The sequence below is a fragment of the Lepidochelys olivacea genome (genome assembly GCF_965140295.1).
Source record: "Lepidochelys olivacea isolate rLepOli2 genome assembly, chromosome: 16".
NCBI classification, from domain to species: domain Eukaryota; kingdom Metazoa; phylum Chordata; order Testudines; family Cheloniidae; genus Lepidochelys; species Lepidochelys olivacea.
In genome coordinates this window covers 6384423-6397953 of record NC_140426.1, presented here as the reverse complement: position 1 = coordinate 6397953, position 13531 = coordinate 6384423, and the positions used below count along the sequence as shown (strand labels likewise).

Genomic DNA, 13531 nt, shown 5'->3' with positions numbered 1-13531 from the left:
GTATATTGTGCTCAATGGAAAACATTCTCTCTATACAGTATTATGCTTTTTACTATTTTTTCACTGAACATGTAGTGTATACATTCAACAGGATATTTTCCCTCTACAGACAGATATACCTCTGAACAGTAATTTATTACTGTAGTATCTCACAATCTATTTATCAGTGAATGACATTTATAGAGCTCTGGCTCCCTACATTTATGATTTCTGATTTGATTGTATATATGAAGAAATAGCTAATTTATATCATGAATGTTACCTATCCTCAAACTGCCTTAATAAAATTCAAGTATTATTTTCACCAAGTACCAGGTGCATGCTCTTAAAACTGGTATGAAAGATTATTTAATTTCATCTAAGAATTTGTTGCATATGAAAACTGTGCTTGTTCACCTCTGATCTGCAAATTATTGACATATTTCTAAATTCACAAGTAGAAATGATTTGGAAACTAATTCTCTCCATAAACAGACATAAAAATGTATGTTTTCAGAAGCTAAGGATAAGATCCTTTCTCCACTGAAGGAAACACTCCTATTAACACTTGAGAAAGAAAGTGAGAGAGAGAGGATTTCACCCTAAGTACTTAATTGACTTAAAAATAATCATGTCTTTGCAATAAAATGTGACATACTATACTTAATTAGTTATGCTACAGTGATGTCTATGGACGCCAGCTGAGATTAGGGTCCCATTGTGTTAGGTGCTGTATAGAAACACAGTAAGGAATAGTCTTTGCCCCAACAAATTTACAATTTAGTTACTGAAACAGTTAATATTACAGTTGCAAACATTTTATATGCCAACAGATGATGGAGTTCACTACTGCTTTATGTTTTGCTTCAACTATGGTATGCTACTAATTTGCAGTATTGCTTATATAAGTGACGGTCAGGGATTTTGCTGGCATTCACAAAGTAGCACAAAATATTAGAACATGCTACCAATGTGTACGTAAGGTTGTAGAAGAAATTGTATAGTATTATACTGCATTATTTGAGAAATAGTATGTAACAATGTAATTAAAGGATGATTATAGTATACATTCAGAAATGGGAAGAGTTAACTCACTTTTAACTCACACATTTGTGGACTTCTGAGACTTTACATTTGTAATTTTCATCTTTAATATATGTTATAATGTTTTATGCTGGGATTTTCAAAACAGCCACTGGGAATTGGGCACCTCACTCCCTTCAGCTCCTTTGAAAATTCCAGCCATAATCATTATGTCAAAGGAAATATATCCAAAAAACATGCAGGTGTTATCACAATGCGGGCACTTAAAAAAGATACCCCTAAAATACTCAGAGACACACCTCAGTGCTAGTCTCTGAAGTGAAATAAAATAAATGCACCTGTATGCTGGATGTCCCCGTTTCAAAAGTCCATAATTCTGTTATTGCACAATCTGTTATTTTGTAATCATATTGCTTCAAGAAGTCAAAGAAGTGCTTTGACCATGCCAAGTGTGCAGTTTTTCAATAAAGCCATTTCTGAATGACAACAGAAAAGTTTTACAGCCGAGCAATGCTTTCCTAAATGCTCAGATACTTAAAAATGGTCAGACTTCTAGAAAATGTTCACAGAATATTCACTAGCCCAAGCATGAGAAATTTCATACCAGAAGTATCAGAGGGGTAGCCGTGTTAGTCTGTATCCACAAAAACAATAAGGAGTCCGGTGACACCTTAAAGACTAACAAATTTATTTGGGCATAAGCTTTCGTGGGTAAAAACCCACTTCTTCAACCCACTTCAGATGCAAATGAAGAAGTGGGTTTTTACCCACAAAAGCTTATGCCCAAATAAATTTGTTAGTCTTTAAGGTACCACCGGACTCCTCATTGTTTTTATACCAGAAGTACATTTTGAAAGTTACAGTAAACTGAGAAAAGGGATTTTGACTGGAAGTGCCATTTCAACCTTTAATATAAAGATGGTATGGAGACACTACAGTACACTACAGAAAAATATGATAAAGGACTTAGCAGCCAATGTTAAGAATCTCAGTCAGTTTTAAGTAATGACAAACATGATCATCATACATGTTTTACTTGCATAAAATTATTTTCCTTGGAGACACACAAGTGCTTTGGATAATTTATTTACAATGCACCAATATCCTTAAAGATACTGAACTATTTTTTTTTGGCCTGTCTTTACCCAACTGATTCCCAACAAAATATACCGATCGGCAGGAATTTGGAGAGCCATGGACAGATGCCTACCATGACTACAGGAACTGGATTGCTGATTCATTTGGAATGCTGCATCAGAGAGGAACGTGGCCACATACAGCAGTGCATCCCAAATCACAGCCCCTCACAAGAGGAGAGTAAGAGACCCCTGTAGAAAATTTCACTGATATCTCATTTAACTTAATTGAATGTAGTAGCTCATGGTGATGTCCAGAAAGAATACTGCTGGAGAATGGAGCCCCCTTCCTTTTGACTACAGAAGAGTTCATCCTAACAGTGGCTCTTGGTAGGCTCCTTATAATGACTGGCAGTAGCAGCAGTGGAATCTCAAAAGCCTGAACGTTAACCTAAGATTCTCAAAAGTTTGAGCAAGAGAGAGATACCTCTATGCGCTCGCACATGGGTCTGGAAACAGTTGTAATACTTGTATTTCTTCCCACATATTCCACACTCATAAGACCCTGAAAAACAGGACAGAAAAGTACATATTACCATATTAGATCAGTAACAAGCAGACGGCCCCATGATACACAATCACAAACTGATGAGAGAACAGTGCAGCTGTCAGCAAGAGAGGGTTTGGAAGGCTTGTAGAGTTAAGGAAATTTATACTCCACTGTCCACCTCTAGATCCTTTCTTGATGACTAAGAGTAAGAGTAATTGACATATTTTACTGCATTTACATTTACAGTATATCTTTATAATTTTATTAATTTGGAAGAACTACTCTCAATATAGCCTGAATTATGATTTAATAATAATAATAAATAATAAAATAATAATTTTCTAGTTGTCAGAATAAATCTTGAACTAGTATTTCCCCTTTTTTTATCTTCAAAATTTCTCAAGCCATGTAATTACCACACAAAGAGATCTGGTAAGTATCCAGGAGGATACCAGATAGATAAAAATCAACTTTAGACCTTTACAGGTAAAACTCTTCTTATCGCTGTATTTCCACCTCTCAGCTTGCTTATTTGATCTCAGAAGATATGTATCTAGAAGCAGTCAGCAGTAACAGAGACAGAAAAGTTGAGCTGGGAGAGTAATTTGCAATGACAAAATTATTTGTCAATTAATTTAGCTTCTCCTGCTCATGGAACATTCATAAGCAGTTAGAGACTTCCTCAAATAGATTTGTTATTTAAAATTCTTATACTTTGGGGGAAAAAAACCCTCTATGGATTGGTTGTAAAACATTTTTGCAGGACACACAATTTGTTAATTGTGCTGTTAGCTATGATTAGTCATGGAGCGCTATTTCTGCTCCCATTTAAGGGGGAAGTTTGGAGGGGGGGAACATTACTTTGTGTGAATTTAAAATTTGATTTCCACAGCTATTTGAAAATGTATCATTTAAATTTACTTTTCCTGACCATGCAGAGCCAGTAAAACTCATGGAAGTGAGTAAACACCAAAGGAGCATGAGTGTGACCAAAGCACACTCACATACAAATTCAAGCAAATATGCACCTGCTTTTTTTGTTTCTTGGTCATACTTGCTTGGCTGAGTGATATCTTTCAAGGGAATATGTCAACCAGTTATCTGTATACTGTTATTTTTGCCCTTTCCTTCTCAAGTGGAAATCTGGACAGATGACTAGGGAGAAGTATAAAAATATTGCTAGAGCATGCAGGGGTATAATCAGGAAGGCCAAGGCACAACTGGAAGTTGCAGCTAGCAAGGGACGTGAAGGGTAACAAGAAGGGTTTCTACAGGTATGTGAGCAACAAGAAGGAGGTCAGGGAAAGCATGGGACCCTTACTGAATGGGGGAGGCAATCTAGTGACAGATGATGTGGAAAAAGCTGAAGTACTCAATGCTTTTTTTGCCACGGTCTTCACAGACAAGGTCAGTTCCCAGACTGCTGCACTGGGCAACACAGTATGGGGAGGAGGTGAGCAGCCCTTAGTGGTGAAAGAACAGGTTAAGGACTATTTAGAAAAGCTGGACATGCACAAGTCCATGGATCCAGATCTAATGCATCCAAGGATGCTGAGGGACTTGGCTGATGTAATTGCAGAGCCATTGGCCATTATCTTTGAAAATTTGTGGCAATCGGGGGAGGTCCTGGACAATTGGAAAAAGGCAAATATAGTGCCCATATTTAAAAAAGGAAAGAAAGAGAACCCGGGGAACTACAGACCTGTCAGCCTCACTTCAGTCCCTGGCAAAATCATGGAGCAGGTCCTCAAGGAATCCATTTTGAAGCACTTGGAGGAGAGGAAGGTGATCAGGAACAGTCAACATGGATTCACCAAGGGCAAGTCATGCCTGACCAACCTGATTGCCTTCTATGATGAGAGAACTGGCACTGTGGATATGGGGAAAGAGGTGGATGTGATGTATCTTGACTTTAGCAAAGGTTTAATACGGTCTCCCACAGTATTCTTGCCACCAAGTTAAAAAAGTATGGATTGGATGAATGGACTAGAAAGTGGATAGAAAGCTGGCTAGATTGTCCGGCTCAATGCGTAGTGATCAATGGCTCCATGTCTAGTTGGCAGCCGGTATCAAAGTGGAGAGCCCCAGGGGTCGGTCCTGGGGCCGGTTTTGTTCAACATCTTTATTAGTGATCTGGATGATGGGATTAATTGCACCCTCAGCAAGTTCGCAGATGACACTAAGCTGGAGGGAGAGGTACATATGCTGGAAGGTAGGGATAGTGTCCAGAGTGACCTAGACAAATTAGAGGATTGGGCCAAAAGAAATCTGATGAGGTTCAACAAGGACAAAATGCAGAGTCCTGCATTTAGGAAGGAAGAATCCCATGCACAGCTACAGGCTGGGGACTGACTGGCTAAGTAGCAGTTCTGCAGAAAAGGATTACAGTGGACGAGAAGCTGTATATGAGTCAACAGTGTGCCCTTGTTGCCAAAAAGGCCTGTGGTGAAGCACTGGAATGGGTTACCTAGGGAGGTGGTGGAATCTCCATCCTTAGAGATTTTTAAGGCCCAGCTTGACAAAACCCTGGCTGGGATGATTTAGTGGATGTTGGTCCTGCTTTGAGCGGGGATTGGACTAGGATCCTAATCTTCTATGATTCAATGATTCATTCAATGACCTGTCCCTTTTGGTTTGGGAGAAGCTGATTGGATTGTATCACTTTTGTTTCTAACAGAGCAGAAGTCGTCTTTGTCTCTGAATAAACAACACTGCTATGGGAATGTCCTTTGTGTTGCAAAGGGTATTTTTATTCCTCGCCACTGGTGCTGAACCTGCAGGGGGCGCTCGCAAGAACACACTACAGTACAGTGTGCTATAGCAGTGTCAGAGTAAGATGTCTTCTGAAACACTATCTAACATGCTGTATTCATTCTCGGAAAGGGAATCACACTCAGGGAGGGGAGCAAACCAAAACCACTTCCATCTGTTTCTTAGCAAGAGATTTATTTTTTTGAATATGAAAAGAGAGTCATAATCCCGGGGTCAGTCTGTAGCAGATTTTAAGAAATTCAAAGTAGGCCAAATTTTGGGCCTCAACAGGTTGATATCATCCCTCTGACATCACTTTACATATTAAATGATTCATTATACTTCTCCCCAAACCCAAGTCCTCTTTTTATAGGCATACTCAAAACCGAATATAACCAGTCAATGAATATACTCCTTACCACTTGGGTTACAAAGAATAACAATTTCATTTGATTGTTAAGGATCTGTCACACCAAGAGGAAAACATGAGCGATAACCGACAGCAATACCAGCCAAATACCCAGGGACAGCTTTGCATACATGAAGATCATGGAGAAAACAAAAAGAACGAGGGGCTCTATTCTGATCTTTTTTAGCCTGTATGTCTTTCTTTTATATTTCTCCCCACTCCCCTGGAAATAGTCTCTGTCGCATGTAAGTACATTTAATTGAGCAGCATTCCAGAAAGAAAAAAAAATAGCCCACATATGAGACCACGTGTTGCCTTCTAGCAAAAACCTGAAGCTGAACTTGCATTTCCAACATGAACACAGGAGATTTCTCATCTGAAAACAAGTGTCCATGAATCTGATGCCAAAAGAGGTGAAAGGCTATTAGTGCTGGCTATGGGCCAATGGATTTGCCAAGGCTGCTGATCCTCTGCTAGCCCACCCTTTGACTTCTCCTGGGCAGATCCTGCTAGTAATCTAAAATATGGGAGTGTGAGATGTGGACACTCAGGGCCAAGATGAAAGACCCACCAAACTCCTTGTCATCTGTGACTTAAGTCAGCATTTGAACCCCAGATCTCCAAAGGCCAGTGCTCTATATCCACTGTCACTGAGACCCTATGGGTTTCCATTTTACTTTCTCCCCATGTATACACAGGTCAAACCCCTGACCTTTCACAGTACTGAACACTAAAATAGAAGCTTCCAGAAAAGCCTGGTGCACAGGGACTGCTTGTGGCATAATATAAAAGAAGCAGGAGGGCTGACTCAACATAGACTCTCCTTATGCTGATATTCTCCTGGGCTCTGGGCTAATTTCCCAGAGAGTGTTTGCTCCACATCCTCAAATGAGGGTACATCTAGCCAACTCCTCTGAGCCCTCAAGTGGTAAGGTGAGAACAGTTAAAGCACCAGGCCCAGAAGACAGGACAACTTGAGGAGGTTGTCACGGGAACTAAGCAAGTACTGGAGTCCTCAGGTTACAACAGAGAAACCCTAAAAGTAGAGGCCTGTGTTTAGAAGATCCTGCACTGCAGTGCTTTTCTGGGAGGGGAGGGAATAGAAACAGCCACACACACCCCCAAAATGAGAGAAGGTGGTGATGATTTGCCACTGTTGCTATGGACTTGGGGCCACCCTGGGCTCTTGGCCACGTTGGGACCAGTCATGCAGGTTAAAACTACCTGAGGTATGGAAAGAGATGGGGGTGGGGGGCACGTGGTTAATTGGTGTATTAGACTTTGCCAGATTTTTTCCTGAGTCTTGTGTTTGGAATTTGTGCAACACGCCAGTTGCATCTAGAGCTTCCCCTTGCTCTGTGATCCCTGGTTAAACTTTCACACCCTTCCATCACATACCGGATGTGTATCTCAATGCATGGTCAAAAATCCAGGTGCCTGAGTATCGATTTCGTGAATATCCAACAGGAGAGCTGTGTTCCACTGCTTTTCCATCTAAATTGCACAAAAAAATCAGACAAGAGCCCTTAAAGTGGATAAATTTCCAAAAGATAACGAGGGTTGAAACCCAGTAAAAATGTCAAACACTTGAGTAATTTCCTGTCCTTGTACCAGGATGTCAAAGGCTATGCAGAATTTTCTAAGGTTTTGAGCCTCATGGTCTAATGCAGCATAAATATCGGAAATCACAAAGCTGCTTAGTAGGTGAGGCACCTGCACCCTGGATTGAATCAAGTACGTACAAATTAGCTTGATGGCTTCAGAACAAAAGGGTTCACACAGAACCACTATCTCACTCCTCATTTCCTCTCAAACATTTATGACCCCACCACTCCACTTGGAAAGCCCTCCTCAGTAAGTTTCTGATGCTGCATCACTGGCCCACGTGTGAGGGTTTAAATGGAGTCTAACCCAAAATTCCTCCTGATCAAATCCCAGGTGACATAATCCCCCCAAGTCCAAACACTGAAATGATCAAATTCGCAATGTTATAAGATAGACATTAGGTCAGTCACAAAATCCCATCCAGTCACATCTCCCCTTTCTCTCACTTTCCCAGTAGAAAGGGCCATGTCCCACTCATTGCGTCTTGGCTCCCAGATAGATTTTTGTGGGAGCATGTCTGTCTGTCTGCCTGCCAAGCTGCACCTCTCCAAGAAAAATCAGTGCTGGAGCTATTCAGACAGCCTGGGGCCCAAAGGCAGCAGGTGAGGTCCCCAGTAAAATTACGTTTCTGAGTTGCACATTGTTCGAAACTACTAACAGATGGGGCCATCCGGATATTCCTTAGTCTGGTCTGTCAAGATTTAGAGAACAGAGGGATTTGAGTTGTCAGAATTTTGTCATTCAGATATTGATCAGGTCCCAAAGTTACTGCCAATTGTTCTGTAAACTCTACTTGCTTGTGATGCCTGAATTGTGACACAATGCCACAAGAAGATGAGCAAGTGCTCTAACCCAGTGGTCACTAATCATAGATGAACCAGCACTGGTACGTCAAGCTTGAGGGACTAATACTCTGGGCACCACCACTGCTTGAACCCTATTTAGTTGTATTCACTCTAATCCACCATGGAGTTTGGGCTGCTCCAAAGCCAGTGAGAACAGAGTTTGCAGCAGTCCAGATTTCTGGAGACAGGTCACTAAATAAGAGGATTGGGAAACACTGAATTCTATGCATCTGCCTCAAACAATGCAGGCCTAACTGTAACAGCAAGAGTACATCCTGGCTGAGGGCAAGCTAAGGGGTGACATCTATCTCAGACAAGGAGCAAAGCCACCTGGTCCAGATTTCAAACTGGCCCCTGGAGCCATAGCTCTGTCTGGTGAAGAAAGCTCCTTGTGGAATCTGTGAAATCTCCATATGCTTTGCAACCCTCACGGTCACTGTCATCAAGGGACGTAGAGCAGACCTGATGTGGACAATCCACTTCTTATTTACCTTACAACAACTCTCACACGATATGAAAAGCGATACTCTGTGGGGCTGGTAATGGCACATTATAGAATGTGGAGGGGATCTGTTACCTTCCCTCTCATTAATTCTTCTTTTACTGTTATACCCCCTATAAAATTACCATTTTAAACACCTCTTGTCTCAATTTCTCTGACGAAGAAAAGTAAAACCCCACCCAAGTCTGCCTTCACTGCTGAAGCAATTGAAACAATGGGCAACTGGTTCAATTCACAGTGAAGTTTTCAGAAGGTAAATCTCAGGGAGAGCTCCTCATGCAACTGCCGACAGCAAGCAGCCTTCCCTTACAAAGCTGTCCAAGCTTGCTAACCCCAAACGAAGAACAGCAGCAAAATGCCACCTGTGAGCCAACAACTGCCCAGGTGATGTCTGCAGCTATGGCAATACTGCCAGCTTGTGTTTTTTGTAGGGCAGTAAAGGTGAGGGGGGGGGACAAGCACTGACTGGGAACCAGTTTGACAAACCCCAAGAAACAGTTCTTTGGGCACATCAGTTCACGCAGAGTGCAGTACTTGGTAGCCAAACAGAAAAGTTATTCAGTTCCAGCCTGCGTGCCTCCTCCCAAACGAACAGGGGCCTGATGAATGGATACACTCACAGGACTCTGCACAATGGAATCAGCTGCTAACTGCCAATGGCCTCAGGATCCAGCTGGCTTTAAAGAGAACTAGCAACTAGGGTATAAAATAAAAAAAATATGATGCACAATTCATTTAAAGGGGCGCTGCTGGCTCAGAGAATTTCCCCCATTCATTTTCTTAGTTCACTCCTTATTGCTTCAAACCTGATAATAGGATCTCTTTCCCCTCCCACAACATAACCTCCCACTACCGGCAACATGCATCATCCCCGAGGGTTGTCCTGCCCTCGGTGGACATGGCATTCTGATGCATTTCCAAGTTCAGCAGATGCCAACATGGCTGCCTTCTGTCGATGTCTCAATTTCTGCACTAGTATTGTCAGTAGGGTGACCAGATAGAAAGTCCGAAAAATTAGGACAGGGGATGGGTGGTAACAGACGCCTATATAAGAAAAAGCCCCAAATATTGGGACTGTCCCTATAAAATCGGGACATCTGGTCACCCTAATTGTCAGAGTTATCTAGGAACCACAGCTCTGCGGGAACGGTATTTGTGAGCTGCCCGCTGACATGAAGCCAGCAGGGGGAGCTCATGCACAGTTCTTTGGAGGATAATCTACAGACCTATGGCTTCTGGAGTCACAGCCCCTTTGGGGAGGGGCAGGCGGGGCACTGCCAAAGCACTGGTACCTGCTGTGACAGAGGTCCCTTGGGACACCTGATCACCAGTTCTCCTTCCAGGACAGCCCTGTGGAGCTCCAGCCCGTCGGTGGTCCACTCCACTTGGTGTTCCTCTTCACCAGCAGGGAGCAGGGAATTAAGGGGCAGAGAGACCCCACACAATTCTGAATATATTTTCCACCAAATTATATCGATATTAAGGTAGATCTAATTATGGGATCAAACAGGCCTGCAGTGTTTCTCTTCACCCTTTCTTTCCCCTATTGAAACAGCAGTTTTCCCTTTTTAGGCCATGGAAGGTCAGCAGCCAGGCACCAGTTAGGTCTCATGGGCTGCTGCTACTTCCAACCTGAAAGGAGAGGAGAGAAGTGCCTTTTGTAATAGCTGTTCTAGCTGGGGAGTAGATGGCAAATACCATGTAAGAGGATCAGAAAAATCCAACACCCTGCACCAGCCCCTGGCTAATGACAAGTTCTAGGGGTTCTCTTTGCAGAAGCTGGGGTTACGATCATGAGCCTAAAATCAGAAATAAATCATTGGGGCAGACGAAACATTAATACTAACTGCAAATAAACTATGATAACTCCAGGCAACTCATACTAGTTTTTTTCCCAGTCCCTAAAGCTAATAAACTGCTTTCCCCATGGTCTAACTCCTTCCTCTTCCTGACACATGAGACTTATTCTTGTTTCAGCAACTGTTTTTGGAGCTCAGCCTTGTTAAACTGCTAGAAGAAGCCCTTCCATTTAGAAAAAAGGAGTACTTGTGGCACCTTAGAGACTAACAAATGTATTTGAGCATAAACTTTCATGAGCTACAACACACTTTGGTGGAGGAGTCACTGTTGAAAGCAGCTGTGTCCCTCTTTCAGTAGCTTGCAGAAATGCCCTCTCTCTGGAATACTTATAAGGAGAAAGATGAAGGATGGTCTTGTGGTTCAAGGCACTTGCCTCAGGAGGTGGTTAAAAATTTTCCAAAACTTTTCTAATGGAAAATTTGGTTTTTATCTCAATTAAACTTTTCATGGAAAGTGTCTGCGTCCCTCAAAAAATTCAATTCAATTTTTTGGGGTCAGAAAACCAAAAATATTTCAGCGTTCGGCACTTTTTGGCCAATGTTGTCAGCCCAAGACTGCTGAAAACAAAACATTTCAGCTGAAATCCAAAATTTCCAGTTTCCAGCCAAAGCGTTTTGGGGTTTGGGGTTTTTGATAAAATTTTTACAAAAAAAGTAAATCTTTCAGTTCTGTCAAAATTTTCTCCAGGGATCCCACCCGCTATTTTCTGACCAGCTCCATTTGGGACATCTGGGTTCAATTCCTGGCTTTGCCACCAATGTCTTATGTGCTGCTGCACAAGTCATTTAATCTCTCTGAACCTCAGGGTCCCATCTGTAAAGCGAGGATAATAATTCTTCCTTCCTTGCTCTTGTCTATCTAGATTGTAAATCCTTCAGGGCAGAGAGAGAGAGAGACAGAAAGAGAGAGAGTGTGTACATGGTACCTAACTCAAAGAGACCCTGCTCTTGCTTGGGTCTTTAGGCATGACTGTAATACAAATGAACAATAATAATAAAGAGACAGAGATTGAATAATCTTGTTCCTGGATGTAGATTCAGCTTTAAAAGTTCATCTTAGTGCTACTGGGTAGAGCTGAGCTTTCAGCAACCTCCTTTCCAGAGGTTCTCTGCTCTCCCCACACTTCACAAGACTCATACTGGGAAACCAGGAACCAATCACCAACAGACCTGTTAGCCAGTAGCTTACCAAGTGTCTGCTGGTTGCGGACCCCTCCAATCACCACACATATTTCTGCTGGCACATCTCCTGGCCCATCCTTTACGTTTTTCTTGGAATCTTTGGTGTCATCCTGCCAGATAACCTCTTGAATATAGTCATCTGGTATCTCTGTTTTCACCTTCACCTCTGTCATCGTTCCAGGCTCTTCACTCGGCGAGGACTGAGATGTCACAGAATCAGAGCCCTCTGCTTTCGGGCTCTTCGGACTCCTCTTCAAGTGCTCCCTGGGTGCGGGGAAGAGGAAAAAATAAGAATTCTTATTTTCTAGCTCAACTTTTAGTTACTGACACCAAAATAAAGATAAATAAACTGTAGTAAACAGAAGTATCTTTATTTTGGTGTCAGTAACTAAAAGTTGAGCTAGAAAATAAGAATTCTTATCTTCTAGCTCAACTTTTATTTACTGACACCAAAATAAAGATACTTCTGTTTACTACAGTTTATTTAAGATTACTGTGTATGTTTGTATGTGTCTGTGATAAAAGAGTGATAAAATTTTAAGTACTTACAAAAGTAATAAAACTATTTATTAGTAATGAAAACAACCTTAAATAGCATCAACAAACTGACTCATGAAAGAAAATGAGATTCTACTTTGGAAAAACAAAGCTACCATCTTGCTGGAAAACAGTCTTTTTAAAAACTCCTCATGTGTCAGTATATAATGCCTGCATCTGTAATTTTCACTCCATGCATCTGAAGAAGTGGTTTTTTACCCACAAAAGCTTATGCCCAAGTAAATCTATTAGTCTTTACAGTGCCACCAGACTCCTTGTTGTTTTTGTGGATACAGACTAACACAGCTACCCCGATACTAGTCTTTTTAAAAGCACAGATACTTACCAGAAGGGAGAAACCTGGAAAACAAAAATCTGACAGAGATCTACAGCTGATAATGGGCAGCAAATTCATTCTACTCTGGTAATGTGATATGACAGCAAAAGAAAATGAGCAGTTTCGGGCTTCACAGATAGAGAAATCATCAGAATGCAGTCCCTTTATTTGACTGTCTTGAATTCACTCATATGTCCCATCTTGGGCACCTTGTCACCAGCATTGGGTATAAACAAACTGGAGGAAATTCAAAAATGAACAAATATAACGTGGAAGATTGCAGGATCAATGTATAAGGACAGACTAAAAGAGCTGAATATATATACACGGTGCCTTAGCTGACCAAAGGCTATGGAGTAGCAGACATGCTAAGGGTCTGTACAGTATTTAGACAATGAAAACACCAAGGAGACAGAAGAATTGCCAAACAGAGTTTAATGTGCTATTATAACTAGGAGTAATGGATGAAATTAAGTAATAGAAAACTTAGGATGAATATCAGGTTAAGATATGCTACTGCAGAGATCTATTAGACCATGAAATAGTGGAAGAGGAGGAAACCCCATTGCTTTGGATATTTAAATGAAGACATCACAAAGTACTAATAAATATACTGTAAAACTAACCATATACTATTTTATAATATCAGGTGAAAAGATAGTATGTGGTGCAGCCCAAAGAAGGCAACTGATCAGGATGTCACTGCTAGAATTGAAAGAAAAATTGCACCGGGGATGGTAGTGAGGGGATGGAAAGGAGAGGAGTAAATGAACAATGAGAACAATCTTCTGTAACAATTACTGCACGTCCTCCTACACAGATATGGAGTTTCTCTTTCAAATGCGTCAGTCACAA

At 41.4% G+C, this 13531-nt stretch overlaps 1 protein-coding gene across 15 annotated transcripts in view; it reads right to left on the bottom strand.

The window, feature by feature from the left end:
* Positions 1–13531, bottom strand: part of ZNF618 (zinc finger protein 618) — a 325181-nt gene that overhangs the window by 104298 nt on the left and 207352 nt on the right. For 9 of the 15 annotated variants that reach the window (XM_084650025.1, XM_084650034.1, XM_084650032.1 and 6 more), the window contains exons 3-5: positions 11810–12066; positions 7208–7303; positions 2587–2664 (exon numbers count right to left, since the gene is read on the bottom strand). In XM_084650025.1, coding sequence (XP_084506151.1) covers positions 2587–2664; positions 7208–7303; positions 11810–12066 — 431 coding nt within the window. The remainder of the gene's footprint in view (positions 1–2586; positions 2665–7207; positions 7304–11809; positions 12067–13531) is intronic. The other 6 variants (XM_084650036.1, XM_084650029.1, XM_084650030.1 and 3 more) reach the window with 1 other exon arrangement.